The 18,341-nt window shown below is 40.2% G+C and overlaps 1 protein-coding gene across 1 annotated transcript in view; it reads left to right on the top strand.

Moving 5' to 3' along the window:
- The first annotated feature begins 1,696 nt into the window (after window positions 1-1,696).
- Window positions 1,697-18,341, top strand: part of lmo7a (LIM domain 7a) — a 78,879-nt gene continuing 62,234 nt past the window's right edge. Inside the window, 1 exon segment of the mRNA XM_089002256.1 lies at window positions 1,697-1,931. Within this exon segment, the coding sequence (XP_088858382.1) occupies window positions 1,863-1,931 (69 nt within the window). The 5' untranslated portion in view covers window positions 1,697-1,862.

Consider the following 18,341-nt stretch of genomic DNA (forward strand, 5'->3'; position numbering starts at 1 on the left):
GCAAAAGATTTTAGTTCGCTGACGAAGCCTCTTGGATAAGAAGCGAAACATCCAACACCTTCAAAAAAGTACAGATGACGGCTGTAGAAACCTCATCGATGGACCACTCCTGTTCGACTGAGAGCTTACACAGACAAAAAATGCAGAACCACTCAGCGGTTTTGTTCATGGATGTAGCTTGATTGGTTCCCACTACTGACGTCACCCAATGAAAGCATGATATCTCTTGGTTTGCAGCCCCTGTGTTTTATCACATGGGATATTATTATATTTCGTGGATTCCTGGAGTCTTCCTGGATATATTTCGACTATTTCGTGGATTTCCTGGTTCTCATTAACCGCAAAAAAATGAGGGATTACTGTGTAGAAGTTTCAAGTTGGTCAAACATTCATATTTTTATCAATGAAACGTGAAAATATTTAAACGACTCATTTTCACTCTTATAAAGGAACTGTTGGTAGCATTGTTTTTCATACCGATTTAAAAATGAATACACTATAGCTGTGTTTGAAATAACACCTGCCCGGAGGCCCGGGGCGTACAACTTTTATGTCGGGCGTACAACTTTCAAAACGTTTCTGCCCGGGTGGCCGACAACTTCTTCAAGAAAGAAAAAAAGATTTTTTTCAAATCAAACGTTTGTTTTATTCAATAAAGCAAAAGGTACAAGAAAACCACTACAAGCCATGTGGACGCCTCTTTCTAAGCGCCTTTCAAAACTTTCAAGTACATTTTACAGTCACGGTATAGTCCTAAGAACGAAACAGGCTTTGATTGGCTGCCGTGCCGATTGTGCAAATTGCCAAATGAAAACGAACGTTTATTTGGCAATTTGCATACTCGGCACGGCAGTCAATCAGAAGCCCGTTTCGTGGTTCGGAATATACCGTGACTGGAAAGTGTACTTGAGAGTTTTGAAAGGTGCTTAGAAAGAGGGGTCCACGTGGCTTTTAGCAGACAACGCAACACAAACATTGCATTGTGCATCACGACGACAAATGACAACTGGAGCAACATCTTCAGCAAGGGATATTTACCATAAATTAAGCAAGGGAGCATTTGTGGTAGGTACTTCCTTAATTTAAAAAAATCCTTTATACTTCGCAACATTTTTTTTTTTTTTTTGGCGATTAATCGTCTTGTTGTGTTTCAAGTAGTGAAAAATGGGGCAGGCAACTTTTCAGAGTTGTCTGCCCTGGTGTCCGCTAACATTTTGTCATGAGACACCGACTATCGTTGGAATTGGTAATAATCCAATTCTTAAAATGAGCATTTGAAAGCCAAATTTCCCAAATAATGTTCCCTGGTTTAATTTGGCTTGACACCCTGCAATAAGCGTCAACTTGCACAGAGTGTCGCTGCAGTATCCCAATTTCTTTGAAACGGGGAAAAAAATATAATCCCTTTAAGGGGAAACTCGGACTTTTTTTAAACAATTTATCAAGGCGCATTTTGTGATCCTCCGGGCTCCCTTCATTTTAGACGCTTTAACAGACTACATGGAATATGGCCCATAACTATAACGTGACTGCTGCGTGGGAGAACAATTCCGAGGTAATGTTCAACAGTACCTCGTGCGTAATAGACAGGTGTGCCTGGTTCGAGCCCTTGTGATCATGTGATGTGATGCGAAAGAATGCATGGCTGGTCCACCTTGCGCTTGCACGACAATAGATTGCGTGTAACTGCTTCGTTGTGTTTTGTTCACAGTGAGTTTAGGAAATATCAACTGGTTGGTCCACTCGGCGAGTTTCGATCGTCGTTGAGAAGAGAAGGAAGAACAGTACGATAAAGTCCACGGCACTGGACGTGGAAGAGCGGGGTCAGTTTAAAGAAAAAGAAAACAGTACGTTTTGAGGTGATGGAGTGGCGAGAACAGTCCACGGTGAGCTGCCAGGACGCGTACGTGGAAGCTCAGAGGTGGATCGAAGTGAGTGCAAATGTTTTTCTTTTGGTTTGCTGTCATTTGGTGTCACATACCTTTGGTCTGAGATGTTGTCTTTTCAAGAAATGGACGATTTCACACCTGTTTGACAAATTGCAAGCTGAAAAAACAACGATGGGTGTAAAACCTGAGCTACTGAGTGTTCCATGTTGATGAGTCATCGAAATTCACATTTTTTTAGACAATGTATCTCTGCAAAAATAGATGAATACATAAATAAACTCAAAGCTCGGTTTTGAGTCAGTTTAAAATAGCTTTTTGAGCATGTTTTTATGTAGCATTTTTTACATAACTTGAAATCACAGCATTTTTTACACAACTTGAAATAACAGCAACACAACATAAATTTCATTGTTTTTAGATATTGATTGATTGTTACATTTACAGTCATTTGTGGATTTATTTTGGTGACATAAATTTCAGTATTTAAAACAGAGTGCCACTAAATATTGTAACTCGTGGTTAAGTATCTCTAGCATGATTTATCACTAATGAAGAAATTAAACTTGTTTATTTGTTCATGTATTTCATATAGAACATTATTAATACGAATTAATATACATTTATTTATGTACTTATTTATTTAGTTAGTTATTTGTTTGTTTAATAATTATTATTAATATTAATGAATATACATTTGTATATTCACTCATTTATTTCTATATTTATATACACGCACACAAAAATCCTGTGACTGTAAAGTGTCCTTGAGAGTTTTGAAAGGCGCGTAGAAAATAAATGTATTATTATTTATTATTATTATTATTATTATTATTATTATTATTATTATTATTATTATTATTCTCTCATCTCATTTTCCGTACCGCTTATCCCTCATTAGGGTCGTTTTACATTATGGATTTTACATACATTATGGATTGATTCAATATTCATGACTCTATTCACAAATATCACAATTGTTAGTAACATGTATTCATGCAACATCCATCCATCAAACTGACTTAGAGTGCAAGGCAGCCGACACGGTGAACTGTTATCATATTTTATTCTACCACCGATCACTTTCGATCCATCCATATTCAGTACCACTTATTCCTCATTCGGGCTGCGGGGGGTTGCTGGAGCCTATCTCAGCTGTCTTCGGGCACGAGGCGGGGGACACCCTGAATTGGTTGCCAGCCAATCGCAGGGCACACAAAGACTCACTCTCACACTCACATCTAGGGACAATTTGGAGTGGTCAATCTGCCTGCCATGCATGTTTTTGGAGTGTGGGAGGAAACCGGAGGACCCGGAGAAAACCCATGCGGGTCCGGGGAGAACATGCAAACTCCACACAGGGAGGCCGGACCGGGACGCGAACCAGCGACATCTGCACTGTGAGGCCGGTGTGCTAACCACTCGACTACCGGGCCTCCCTATTATTATTATTATTATTATTATTATTATTATTATTATTATTATTATTATTTTTATTTATTTATTTATTTATTTATTTGTTTGTATGTCTGTTTATCTTTGGCCCCGCTTAGTTTGTAATGTTTTGAAAATATTTTTGTCGGTAGCTTATTATTTTGATCTAAGAGCATCTATTGGCATATTAGCTTTGTGTGTTACTGTGGATACTGCATTGCCTAGCTGACCTCTCTGATCAATTCATTTTGAGATGTAGTTTTTGGAGTGTTCTGCTCAGCTTGATCGTTATTAGTTTTTTAAGCATGTTTCCAACTGGTCCACACAGTTTGACATGTTATTTACTGTTTCTTGCAGTACCATTGTATTATGTCTACCAGATATTATATTAGCTCAGCTCCCGTCAAGTGTCAGCAGTGGACCATTCACTTGATGGGGACAACTTAGTGTATAAGCTACACTAAAGGTTCCTGAACCTCCTAACCATTTTGCTTTCTGCAAGGGTGACAGATCAGGCCTTCTCCCACAGGTATGACAATTTGTAATTATGTACACTTGGCTTGACCGAGTTATTTTGGTGGTAGAACTTGTTTTGAAAGGGCTCAAAAGACTTTTCCTACTTAGTCAGTCTGTAACTGTCCTGTTTAAATCTTCCTGGAGTTTCTTGAATTTTACACATTGTTCTGAGTCGCAGTTGTCTGTCATTCCAAATAATTCATGAAAAAGTCTAAATTAATATGCCATTCATGCCCACTATTTGTGTTGAGTGAAAGTGCCCAAATCATAAAACTATGTGTTATTAAGATGGTACAACATGTTAGTGTAGATTCACAGTTAGTGTAGATTCACAACCAGGTTGTGTTTAGTGTCTGAATGAATGATTTCTGTGTGACATCAGTGTCGCATACACTGGCCCATTGTAGTCGGCGGGCACCAAGATTCAAAAATCAAGCCCACCAGATGGTGCAGGTAGAATGGACAATGGTTGTGGTTTTAATGTGAGAAGGCTGGTCGTTAAGTGTGTTTTTGGGTCTACTGGCTGCTGAATGATTAACAAGCTGCCTCGGCTTCACACAACTAGTAACAGAAGCTGAAGTGCTTTGGTTGTTGAAAATGGTGGCGGCAATGCTAAAAAGTCATTCTTAAATGGTCTGCAGCTTGCCACATCGACATGTTCCCGCATGAGTGGCCCCCAGCATGGCATCCTTACATAAAGAGTGTGTTAAAGGAGAACAGACGTCACTTTTTTGTTTCCTAACTGACATCAGAAAAAACGTTTTATAGCATCTAAAATACCCAAAACACACAGTATGATATTTTTATTCAAATGCAAAACACCAATAAAAATGACTTAAAGTGTCCAAAATCTGCAAAAAATGGAGCTGCGAATTGGCCATTTGTAGAAAGTCCCGCCCCCAGTTCGTGACGTCACGTCAAGACGTCTTGCATTGCTGGAGAATCAAAACAGTGGCTTCAGATTCGCAGAATATGCTCTCTTGTTACACATCCAGTTATGAATATGATTCAAATAGTTCTGAAGAGGAAAGCGTACATGTTTGCAATCAATGTAAGAATTTATTCCGTGCCATTTTGAGGCAACGTTGCGGGGAAATGTATCACCCAAAAAGAGGCAGAAAATGACGTACAAGCTCCTGTGATGAATTAATCAGCCTGTTTCCACAGGCTGATAAATTCCTTCCTTGGAGCTTGGTCGCCCTCTTCTGGTGGGTTTTTGGTGCAACACGAGTTTTTCAGACCAAACAAGTACAGAAAAATACATTGACGTGATGGAAGGACTGCTACTGCTACAATGTGTCTTTTTTCGGTCAGGGGCGTTCCTTTAGTGACGTCACGTACGGACTTGTCACCAACTCAAAAACAAGACTTCCTGAATATTCAGCGCAAGTCTTAAAACGTAAAATGTAGCTATATGCGGTGGAATCTTTGTAAAATACGCTCAGTAGAAGTCATTTGAAGCCATTTTACAAATTATGGACACAACTTGTCCTGAGACGTCGGTTGTCCTTTAAGGGATTGGCACGAGTGCTAAGAATGTGCGGAAATATGCTTTTACATGACAATCTGAGCATTTGGGGATTTTCTTTGGTATTTTTGTTTTAGTTTTTGTGAATACTGCATTTCTCATACAGTGGTACCTCGGTTCTCAAACGCCTCACAGTTCGAACAAATCGGAGTTCGAACAAAATATTTGCCAATACGACGAGTGAGTGCGTACGCGAGGGTGGGGTGCTGAGCGGCGTACGGGTGTATCGCTCTCTCCCTGACCAACTGTTGTCGCTTGCGGACGTGCTGCGTTTTGCTCTAGCGTTTAATATAGGTGTACGAAGAGTTTTAGCCCCTAATCATGCCTCCAAAGAAAGTAAGTGCTGCTAAAAGTGACAAAAGAAAAGTAGTGCGTACAACTATTGCATTTAAGAAAGAAATAATCGCAAAATATGAAGGAGGTGTGCGAGTGTCTGATCTGGCTAGGGAATACAGCATGGCGAAATCTACGATCAGTACGATATTAAAGAATAAGGAGGCTCTGAAATGTAGTGATGTGGCTGTGGGAGTGAGAGCAAGTGTCATTGGATAGATATTTTAAGAGAAAAGAACATCCTGTAGCCGAGTCATCCGTAGCTGTCATGTTCCAAGCGAGAGTGACGGCAGCTGACTCGTCGGAACATAGTGGAATGTTTGGGATCCCAAAGCAGGTGGCAGAGACGTATACTACCCAAGCAGGATATTTATTCACAAATAAAAGGAAACACAGCGAGTAAGAAGGCAGGGGGTGATCCGACCCGCTTACTACGCCAAAAAGCAAATGGCACACGAGGGTGCAAAATTACGCAATCCCGGAAGATGACATACATTTACAGGACGCAGGGAAAATACCTCGGACTGGATACACTCGCACATTGAAGGAAGAGTCCAGGTACGGTGGCGAGTTGAGTCAATCATCCAGCATTGGCGACAGTGACGTGCGGTGAGGTTCATGGCTGGTGAGGCACTGACGTCATCATAGTCAGATTTACAAACATATGAACTCTACAGAGTAGTTTATTCACCATTTGATTGGCAACAGTTAACGTATTTTGTTTAAAATTTCATGTCAGCATTCTTTATATATACAAACTGTAGCATAGAAAAAAATAATTAAAGAAACGTTTTTATCGTGTTACATTTAGTCCATGCGCCGCTCCTTCTGAAGAAAGGCATCGATAACTTCTTTGTAGAAGCCTTCCTTATCTTTCTTCTGTTTTAAAAGTCTCTCTGTCTCAACGGAGATCACTGCCAGTGAAGAAAGTCGTCCTTGATCAGTCCCGTTCCGACTGTATGTTTTCAGTGCTGAGAATCACAATCTCGTCTACTTCTACAGCAACAAATGGGGCTGCACCGATCTCCTTTTTAATGTCATTTCTAATGACATCACCAATTGCTTCAATTAAATCGTTCTGTATTCTGTTTCACAGGCTAGAAAATATAGTGGATGTCCCAAAATGACTCGCGAATCATCTTTCTGAGCGAAAGCATGTAATAGTTCAACATAGTTGCCACGATGAGCGGAGCCTTTACTTTCATCATTTCCACGAAATGCCAGCTGTTGTTTGGCAAGGAAGCAGGTGGCATTGATGAGATATTTTAAAATCTCCCGGTTCTCCTTTACCTTAGCATTGTGGATGCTGATGTTGAGGCTCCGTTGTAAATTTTTCAGGTCGCAATATCCCATTTGAGTCCAGACATTGTCACAAGTTGAGAACAGAAGGCAGGAAAAGCAGAAAAGGCGGTTTCTTGCTGGACATCCACACAGCCAGGCTTTTCGTGTGTACCAGTCCGCCTGAAAAGAGCGAGCATTGTGTCCCGTTGTCTGAAGCAAACCTTTTAGCTCCAGTGTTGGTCTTCCTTTAATTATTACCTCCTGCTTCGATTGAAAGTCCAGTTTAGAAAATTCTTTCAATTTAGATATGTAATCCTCCATTCTGAAAGTGAGGCCAAGCAACACGAAAAAATGACTGCAGGGTTGCACTTTACTTGCTAACTGTTTACTGTAGCTTTCTGTCTCTAATTCTATTATTCTGCAGGCGTGGAGTAAGAAGTATCTCTGGAATCACAAGCGCCCCCTGCCTGTCATGAGGCGGGAGAACTGTTTGCCTCCCCTACGCACAGCGTTTTGATAAAAATAAAACAAAATAAACACTGTAGTACAGTGTTTATAATGTACAATGACTCTACATTATATACACCAGCTAAACTGTAGAAATTTAGTTCATATACTAAACGTGTTTGAACGCTTTAATAGCGATATGCAGAAGGACAGCAATGCGGTCTCACTGCAGAGCAAGCCAGCACAGTAAGCATAGTGATTGCGCAATCCATGGTGAGGATCAGCCGAATGGTGCCTCACTGCTCGTCTCTACTTAGTATTTGAACGGTAAATGTGAAAATTCAGCGATTTTGAAAAAAATCCTAAAATGGTGAAGTTAAATGGACAAGAACTTTAAAGTACAAATTACTAAATACGTATAACTGTTTAATTTATTTTTTCATTTGATATTTCCATGACAGCTTTCCATGATGACAGGTGAGGCACTGCCTCCCCTGCCTCCACTGACTGCACGTCACAGATTGGCGAGGTGATCGCGAACCGTATAAATGCGCTGTGTCAGTGATTAGAGAATTGACAGCAGGTTGAGGGCGGCCGGGAGAGGCAGTCCATTCTAACTGAAACTTTTCTTTGCATACATTCTTGTGATTAAAACATGAAACTAAATGTTGCATCTGCAGACATGAAACACATTCACAATTCAGGCTTTTTTCTTAGCCTGATGTCTTCATGTTTGTTGTCTTAAGAAGCAGAGTTTTTGTGTTTCCTCTTGTTTCTCGTGATTCACATGACTCATTAACAGCTAGGGATGTGTGGAACATTTCAGTCATTTAAATCCCTGGAAAATATTACAGTATTACAATTTGAAGATACTGCACTTTATGTGGTAGGGGTGTTGTTGGCCAGACAATTATATTATTAATTATAGTATATTTGAAGCAGAGTCACACCTTCCAGTAGTACGTGACCGTCACAAACCAATGGGGTAAAAAAAATGCAACTAAGCTCCACCTGTAAATATTGCAATTAAAATGCTGTCACCAACAACTAACAACGCTTCTTTGATCATGCAATTTTTATTCCGCTGATCCAAGTTCGGGTTGTGGTTGTGCTGGAGGTGGTGTGCGCCCATTGAATGGTTGCCAGCTAACCGCAGTTGTTTGGTCAGCTGACTAAAATATTTTTATTCAGTCTCTGTGTGGCCACGCCGGTTGGTTGGAGGCCCCTGTTTAAGATTATTGAATTCATTAGCACTAGGCAGGGATTGACTGACTGGTCTGGCTGTAGAGTTGAGCCTTCGTGTCTGTATTGGTGAATGCCAACAATAGAAAACTGCATATGACTGTGTATAAAATAGAATGGAAAAGAACACAATAACTGTGGAATTGGAAATTAAAATACATCTTATAGCTTTCTGGAATGTTGTTAGTGTGTGTGGTGTATATGTGACTGCACTCAAAGTCTAATATGATGCACCTTTCCCTGGTGTGTGGCTTACAAGAAAATATCCTGGGCAAGTTTTGGTCTGGGGGCCACATATGGCCTGTGTACAGTCTTTTACCGGTCCTTCGGAGTGACCCTCAACTTAATGTAAAATGTAAAATATAAAGTACCATTATTTTGAAATTTATGCTTGGAGACGTGTGTTCGCAAGGCAGGCAGCAGTAATCTACTTCTTGTTTTTGCAGTTGTGTCAACTTAGCAACATTTCCTCAATATTTTGTGAAATTTCCAACCCTGCTACAGATTATAAAAAAAAAGAGAGAGAGAGAGAGAGATTGAGAGAGAGAGAGAGAGAGAGAGAGAGAGAGAGAGAGAGAGAGAGAGAGAGAGAGAGAGAGAGACTTGTCAAATTGGCAACAGTTGTCGAATGCTAGCAACATCCTTATTTCATGCATGGTCAAAAAAGCAGGCAGGAGGGAGCAGGAGGTGCCACCCGTTGGTCGCCAACCAGATCATGACACCTATCAGGTAAAAACCCAGGATTCAATGTAAAATATGCTTTAGACAGAAAATGCTTTTCAAACCTACATGCTGAATTCCAAATGGCAAATTAACCCTTTGAGATTTGACCTTTTTATGGTCATCACAGGCAACATTTTTTCCCATAATAAAATTACAAGCCAGAATTCAAAATGAGACAATTCTTAAATACATTTTAGGTAAAACTCTGACCTAATTGAAGGTTGATTCAGTAAAGGTATATTGAGCGTGCTTTGTAGTTTGAATGTATGCCTCCCACACCTCTGTTTTGTCTCACAAATCTTATGTTTGTGACTTTTATTTAAGTAAGGTAATAGACTTTATAAGTAAGTCTTGTTCGATTTCTCATCAAATTAATTTAACACAGCGGTTCACGACCACTCTTCAGCCAAGGTGCATATTTTACAGAGGAAAATAACATGTGACGGGCTAGCACTTAGCAAAAGATTGACAATTGTGGTCCAGGGCTTAATTGTCTTCCTTCAGTCGTAGCATTTGACGTTGTATTTGTCTCTTATTATTTGTTGTTGGCAGTGGTGAATTAATTTTTGTTTTCTTAACTAGAAAAATGATTTGGATGGGTACTGGGTTCAATTTCAGCTCCTTCATGTGTGGAGTTTGCATGTTCTCCTCAGGCCCGCGTGGGTTTCCTCTGGGTCCTCTGGTTTCCTTCCACATTCTAAAAACACGCATCACAGCCAGATTGAACACTCAAAATGTTCCCTACGTGTGAGTGTGAGCGTGAAAGGTTGTTCATTTCTGTCTGCCATGCAATTGGCTGGCAACCAGTTCAGAGTGTCCCCAGCCTACTGCCCGAAGACAGTTGGGATAGGCTCCAACACCCCCCAACGACCCCAGTGAGGATAAAGCGGTACGAAAAATGAATGACTGATTATTACTTTTTTTTTGGGGGGGTGGGGGTCAAAATAATGTAGATATAATTTCCTGCCGCACATCTGATAATCTGTGATAGCACACTGGTTGAAATTCATTCACTGATTAAACATACTGTTGGTCTGCATTTCATTTAACGGTTTGATTTTTGATCAATGACCTTTTGTAACTTCACCAATATTCCGACTAGGGATACGCTAGATTCATGAAGGCAGTGTGCACACACCGGGGTGCAAGTACATGGCATGAGGTCCGTGGAAACATCAAATAATATATTTTCAAGAAGTCAATAATTTCGGTCACTTCAAAGGCTGTCAATAAAATAGAAACTGTGTTCATGTTTCCCCAGGAGACAATAACACGTGGAGAAGCCAATGTGTCAATTCAGGGTTCTCATTAAAGCTTAGGTGACTGATTTTAAAAAGTCAAGCTGCTGTCTGGGTCTGAATATTATTCTTTGTTTTGTTTGTTTGTTTATTTATTTTTGTACCAAATATTCGAAGTTTAAATGCCTATTTGAAGTTGATTTATCCAAAGTTGCTGACTCTTGAGATCAAATGTTATGTAGAAAAAGGCAGGTACGTGAGTTTTTTTTTTACTTTTTTTAGTTAATTAAATTTGTTAATTGTTTGATATTAAGTAAATTATGCTTGTTTAAATTCAATTAAGAAGAGAAAAGAAAATGACTTGTTTTAAAGTCACTTGTGTCAGATTCTACTTTTGGAGAATTATGAAGACATGAGTGTGGTTACTCATTGTACAATGGTACCTATACTTGATAAATAAATTGGTTCTGGAAGAAATTAAATGTTTTCCAAATAAATGCCTTCATTCATCCCAAATACCCACCCAACCCCTGATTCAGACAAAAATGTTTCCTAAAGCATCGTGTATTTGTCATGTTTGTTTGTTTTGTTTTTCTACTTTCATTCCTTTCATCACAAATTGGTCCAAAGCTTCACTCCAGGTGCAATGACTTCATCTCTAATGAAGACACGCATTTATACAAGACAATACAATGCAATACATCCCCTTTTATATAGCGCTTTCACAACAGCTGCAGCAGTGACATAGCCCTTTACAAAACAGTTTACGTATGTAACATTATTTTTTTTTAAGAGGATTACTCTTAGATACTAATATACTCTCACATAAATTTTTCTGGAACACAAATTTCACTTTCACTTTGCTGCTGTGAAATGTAAATTTCTCCACTGTGAGACTAATAAAGGCAAATCCAATCCAAATCCAATCCAATCCAAATACATGTTACAATTAGATCATGGCACAAGAAATGAGAGTTGTATTTCATCGATGAATGATTGCAACCCTAACATGCTATCTAGCTAGCTATCTAGCTGGCTACCTTGCTAGCTAGCTATTTGCTGTCTATTAGCTATCTACCTGGATATCTATTAGCTATCTAGCTAGACAGGTATCTAGCTGTCTAGCTGTTAGCTAGCTATTAGCTATCTGGCTAGCTTTCTATCTATTTGAGTTACTTCTTGGCTGAGTGAACGCTGGCGCGTGTGGCTGCCGCGTGTGGCTCCCGCTGCTCACCCACAGAAAAAACGTATTCTCTGACAGTGAAGTGACCTTGAGAGTTCTGAAAGGCACTTAGAAATGAAATGTATTATTATTATTATTTCTTTCACACATACGTAATTGAATATAATATAACATGTATTCAATGAATGAATTGTTATCGTGTGTAATTTACCATTGGAATGCTTTTAAGAATAAATATCATACACATTGGTTCCAGCAGTGCAATTCTAAGCCTTCTCCGAACAATGTAACATGATGACATTATGGGGCAGGAGTGGGCAATCACAGTCCTAGAGGTCCACTATCCTGCATGTTTTCCAACTCTCACGATTGTAACACACCTGATTCCAATGTACAGCTTCAATATCAGGCTTCCTATATCAATATCAAGCTATAGAGCTTGCTGCTGATCTGATCATTAGAATTAAGTTTGTTGCAACAGGGAGATGTGGAAACATGCAGGATAGTGGCCCTCCAGGACTGGAATTGCCTACCTGTCTACTACAGCATTTATTTATGCTTCATGAAACGTTTATACAGTGATACTTGAGTTTACAAACTCAATTGGTTCCCAGAAAGTGTGCGTAAGGCGAAAAGTTCTTCTGCCAAACATTTATGTCCCATAAGAAACCATTAAAAATGAGAATATTTCATTCCCAGGTCCCCATAAAACATGATTCTCTACTAAATAAGCCTTAAAACTACACAAAATGTACCTTATTTTGTGTATAATAAATGTGATATTGTATTGTAATTAAAGAAATAAACTGTACTGTATTATGAATTAGTTTTATTTACCTTCGTTGATGTAGTTGCCTATTGATGATATCTGAGTGAAGTTGCCGTGCTTTCTCGGCTATAATACCCTCACTCACAATGTTCCCTGCTAGCTGCTTTTCGTTAAGCCAAATAAACAGAGGTTTTTCAGCCTCTTCTATTGCCTGAGAACGTTTCTTAGACAACACAGCAATGATCAATTTAGCATACTGGTACTGGGACTCTAAGTCACACAAACGCACACCTCGTTCGTGTTTTTCGATTTCTTCTGCTCGACCGTAATTTTCTTTTGTGTCCTCTTCGGCTAAACACTAGCCTGTGGTAGGGTCTTTTTCGGTCCCATAATAGCAAAAGTACTCCACTCGAGATCAAACCACGTCTGTACTCAAAGGGGGTGTGGAAAACTCGTCCGCCAGCCACCGTGGCGCTGTTCAACGATGTGGTCTGGTGTTCATCCACAGAAAACTAGTCCGCCATCCATCGTGGCGCGGTGTGGTTTGGTTCGTCCGCCGGCAACTAGTTTGTATGCAAACATTACATTTCTCGCGAATGTAATTTTCGCAAGGCGAAAAGTTCGTGGGCTAAAGAGTTTATAAGCTGAGGTATTACTGTATCTGAATTTTATGGGCCTTGGAGCAGATTAGGGCATTGACATGGAAAATGTGTCTTTACTTAACAAATATTTAGTGTTAATGTAAAATGGTCCAAATAGTGTGGCCGGTGAGTGTATTCGTTGCAGTAAAATCTAGAGCCTCTCAAGGTACATAACATTCCACAAACCTGCAAATGCACGCTGATCGTCTCAAACAGTGGACAAAACAATTTTTCTTCCAAAAGAAACTCTTCTCACCTCTTTGTGATTTGGAACCCCAATCGCCTCGCATGACCCATACTGCCTTCTTGTTTCTCATGCAGATTGGCCATTAGTTGCCTCAGCACAGCATATATCCACAGGTGTAAGGCGCATGAAGACCTCAAACAAAGATACTTTTACTGCTTTTCCATGTTGAGTGCTCTATTATATCAACAAATACGAAGAGTCCTATAATTTGTGATATACTGTCTGCAGATAATGTACTTGTTGGACCCCAATGAAGCACTACTCTGTTCTATTCTATAACAAAAGATCTTGTGAACATTCAGCGGATGGTTGTGGCATGGTGCACCTCACTTGCCAGTCTGAATAAATATTCACTGTGGTCACTGATTCAGTTCCTGTGATTATTTATGCTCAGCCCACATACGTTATTGGCTCACTGACAGAACACCGAGAGCAGCATGGTTTGTGTAGATTAGATTACCCTTTATTTGTCTCACAGTGGAGAAATGTATATATCCTAGCAACAAAATACAGGAGCTGGTGTAAAGGTAGCCACTCTTGCGGTGCCATCTTCAAGTCTGTACTGACATCAGGTGGATAGACAAAGCGTTTCCTTTTTTTTGGTATTCATTCGTCTTCCTTTCAGCTTTATCCTCACAAGTGTTGCAGGGGCGTGCTTTCATTGCTTTGCGGATGACACCCAGCTCTATCTCTCCAGCAAACCTGACGCCTCTCTTCCACCTTTTTCCCTTTCACTCTGCCTCTCTGAAATTAAATCCTGGTTTACCTATAACTTCTTCAAACTTAACAGTGAAAAAACTGAAATTGTCCTTGTTGGTACCAAATCCACCTTGAGCAAAGCTAACAGTTTCTCTCTCACGATTGACAATTCGACCGTTTCTTCCTCCCATCAGGTCAAAAGCCTAGGCGTCATCCTCGACAGCACACTATATTAACTTAACTTAACCCAATCTGCGTACTTCCACCGACGCTATATCAATCTTCTTGGCCTGTCTCTCACCCATCACACCACTGCTATCCTTGTTCATAGTCTTGTCACCTCCCGGATTGACGATTGCAATTCACTTCTCCTTAGTGTCCTTCAGAAACTTCCCCACAAACTTCGACTCATCCAGAATTCTTCAGCCCGGATCATCACCAGAACCTCATCCTTTCACCACATCACCCCCATCCTCCAAGAGCTCTACTGGCTCCCGGTCAAATATAGAATCAACTTTAAAACTATTCTTTATGCATTTAAAGCTATCCATAACCTTGTCCCCCATACCTATCTGACCTCCTGCAAATTTCTACTCCCTCTCGTTCCCTCAGATCCTCTTCCTCCCTCCACCTTTGTGTGCCCCCCCTGCCCGTCTCAGCACGATGGGGGACAGAGGTTTCAGCGGCTCTGTCCCTAAACTCACTTCCTCCCAACATCCATAACATCGATTCTCTTCCCACCTTCAAATCCCATCTCAAAACCCACTTATTTAAAATTGCATTTTCTGTGGAGCTCTATCTCTTGTTTCTGTTTATCATTGTATTTTATTTATTGTATTGTATTTGTAATTGTATTTTATTTATTATAGTATCTATGCTTGTCTGTGACTGTAAAGTGTCATTGAGAGCTTTGAAAGGGGCTTAAAATAAAATTTATTATTATTATTAGTTGTGCCTCGCTCAAGAGACATCCAAGAAGAGACTTGGGGCACCAAGAAAATGGGCTATTGAAGCAAAGCGGAGACTGTGGAGTGTGTCACAGAAGTCACAATAAGTCAGCCGTGGGTATGTCCAGTATTGTCTACCGGTATGACTTTCTTTCCCCTGTAACATTTCTGTTGTGAATTGGAGATTTCTCCATTATGAGACCAAAAAGGTTATCTTATATTATCTTTTCTTGTCTTGTTTTGTCTTAAACTTGTAACTGTTAAAATTAGATTGTTCCCATGTATCTGATAGCTTTATTCTTGACACACACACACACAGGCACACGCACACACACACACACGCATACACACACACACGCACGCACACACACACACAGATACACTCACACACACACACACACACACGCACACACACACACACACACACACACACACACACACACACACACACACACACACGCACGCACACACACACACACACACACACACACACACACACACACACACACACACACACACACACACACACACACACACACACACACACACACACACACACACACACACACACACACACACACACACACACACACACACACACACACACACACACACACACACACAACGTGATGCTTCCAAAACTAAGATCCAGTGCATTATTCAAGCTGTGCATTTGTACCCACTGGGTTTAAACACTGACATTTGGCATCTCCAGTGAGGGCATTGATGGCGAACAATAGTTACTATCACTTACAAGAAGGAATCCTCACAAGTATTTCTTAAACATGTTGTGGGCATAAGTGTGGCGAAGGGAGGGAGGTGTGGTGGGGGGTGTCGTCACGAGGCTCATTCAGCACATTCTTGAGGGGAGCGCAAGCTTCGGAGGTTTTGCAGCAAGGATTTTAAAATCTCTGCTGCTGTTCTAATTCAATCTCCCCCGTCAAAGTTGAGCAGTGCAATGTTGCTGCATTTAGGAACTTTTCTTTCCCCGTTTGACACCCAAGCTAGAGTGGATGGTAATTGTCCCTAATGGAAACAATTAGCGTGCACAAAAGTACAGTGAGCCCTCCGGCCCTCATGTTTCAGCTCAGTTAACCCTTTCCTACTTTTCATTCGACAATGCTACAGAAGGAGTGTACTTTACATGGAAGGGAACATACACAGTGCTTGTTTGAATAATACAACACACACACCAAAAAAAATGGAGAAATGAAATGAATAGACAAAAACTGTTTTATGTCAGACAAAAAATGCATGCATATTAAGGCCCATTGGTCCAGTGGTTAGCGCGTCGATCTCACTGTGTAGATATAATTTCTTCCGAAGCCCACGTGGGTTTTCTCCGGGTACTCACATTTTTTGGGAGCCTTTTACTGAGCATCTTTATCTTTATTAAGTGCATAGAGTTGCTTGTTCTGTAGCCACAAGGAGACATATGACAGTGTCTTCTTGTGCCAGTCCGAAGCCCGGATAAATACATAGTGTTGTGTCAGGAAGGGCATCCGACATAAAACCTTGGCCAAAACAAACATGTGAATCAAACTTTTGAAGATGGAGGACACTGATTCACTATGGCGACCCCTTGAAGGGAAAGTCCGAAAGGAAAAGAAGAAGACTCAAGTTTCTTCCCATGTTCCAAGGACATGCATGAAAGGCTGATTGAACACTCTAAATTATCCTGAGGTGTGAGCGCATGTGGTTGTACATCTATGTGTGCTCTGCAATTTGGATGGGAACCAACCCACGGTGTACCGTGCGTCCTGGTTTATGACAGCTGGGATAGGGTGCAGCACAATCGCGACCCTCATGAGGGTGGCCAGAAAATGGGAGGATGGATAAATGGATCAAAGGATGTTCCGTTGATAATACTACATGTATTTTTCCTCGTTACTCCTTTTTTCCCCATACAATGCTATCTATATAGTTGTCACATTGTTTTCACGTAATTCGACTTTATGACATAAAAACTACTAAGTTGATGACTCACTATTGCTTCTTTTTTTATTATACAAATGGTTTGCTGAAATAATATTACAATTTTATCCTCATAATAGTATTTCATCTTGTAATGTTTTGTATTTACTCTTGAAACATAATTAGTTTTTTCTCGCAATCAGCGTGATTATGAAAGTCTGCAATGTTTTGAAATAATTTTTAAAATTATCAACTGTTTTTTTCCCTAAATATTGAAAGAAAATTTTTGCATTGCTAAAAGCTTGAGTGAAAAGCAGATTCTGACTTTACTGACATTGAACATTTGGGGGAAGGATGTTAGATTGCCCCCCCCCCCCCCCGTCCCCCCCCCTCACACACACGCACACACACACTAATTTGTTCTTCTGGTAGTTTTGTGTGTTCTACATTTACTTTTCTCATCACGTCAAAGCCGAATTCGTGTAAGTTTTTTATTGACGTTAAAGTTACAGAGGACCAACATATTTTGTTTTTTGTTTTGTTTTGTTTAAAATCATCACGGTATCCAGAAATCGGATCCTCGGGTAATTTGTTCACTCTTCAAACAAGAAAGATGGTAGATCGGACGAACATTCCAGTTTTTGTATCCTTGAGAGAGAATGCGACACAATAGCTGTAATCTGAGGAATCATCAAGACCAACCATCGTGTTGGGCACAACCTGTTCAACTTGCTTAAAGTGTGTCTTACCCGCCATGTTTCCTTGCATTGTAGCAATGGATGTCTCGTATGTGAAATTCAATTGAAAAACGGCCACTTTTTTTGCCGCAGCTTCCCATTTGACTTCCTTTCATTGTAGAATAAAATTAGAATATATTAAATGAAACAAAATAAGCACCCCCCCCCAAACTCCCGTATGTATCGTAAGGATATATATCTTGTTATTTATAAAAAGGAGTCTCCTTAAAATATGATGAAAATTGTCACCACGCTGTGACACCTAAACCAAACAGTCAGTTTACGACTTGTTTTGCTTCTTTTTGGCTGTCAAGAGAGACATTTGAGAATCAAGTGATGCTGAAAAATATTGACAAAAATGTTAAAAAAACTGGTAATATTTACAAAATAGTTTTGTACTATAACAAGGGCAAAAGTCACATAGTTTCATGGATTGGCACAGTTAGAAATGGCCGTGTATGCCGTTGTGGGAGTGAGCACAGTCTTCGTAATTCCCACCCAATGAAATTCAGTTTCTCTCATTAAGCGCCGAACATAATGGACATGCTCACGAGGGCCCATGCAGGCGATTGGCCC

Source organism: Hippocampus bargibanti, linkage group LG08 (assembly GCF_051943395.1).
Source record: "Hippocampus bargibanti isolate YZ-2025 linkage group LG08, ASM5194339v1, whole genome shotgun sequence".
Classification (NCBI taxonomy): Eukaryota; Metazoa; Chordata; class Actinopteri; order Syngnathiformes; family Syngnathidae; genus Hippocampus; species Hippocampus bargibanti.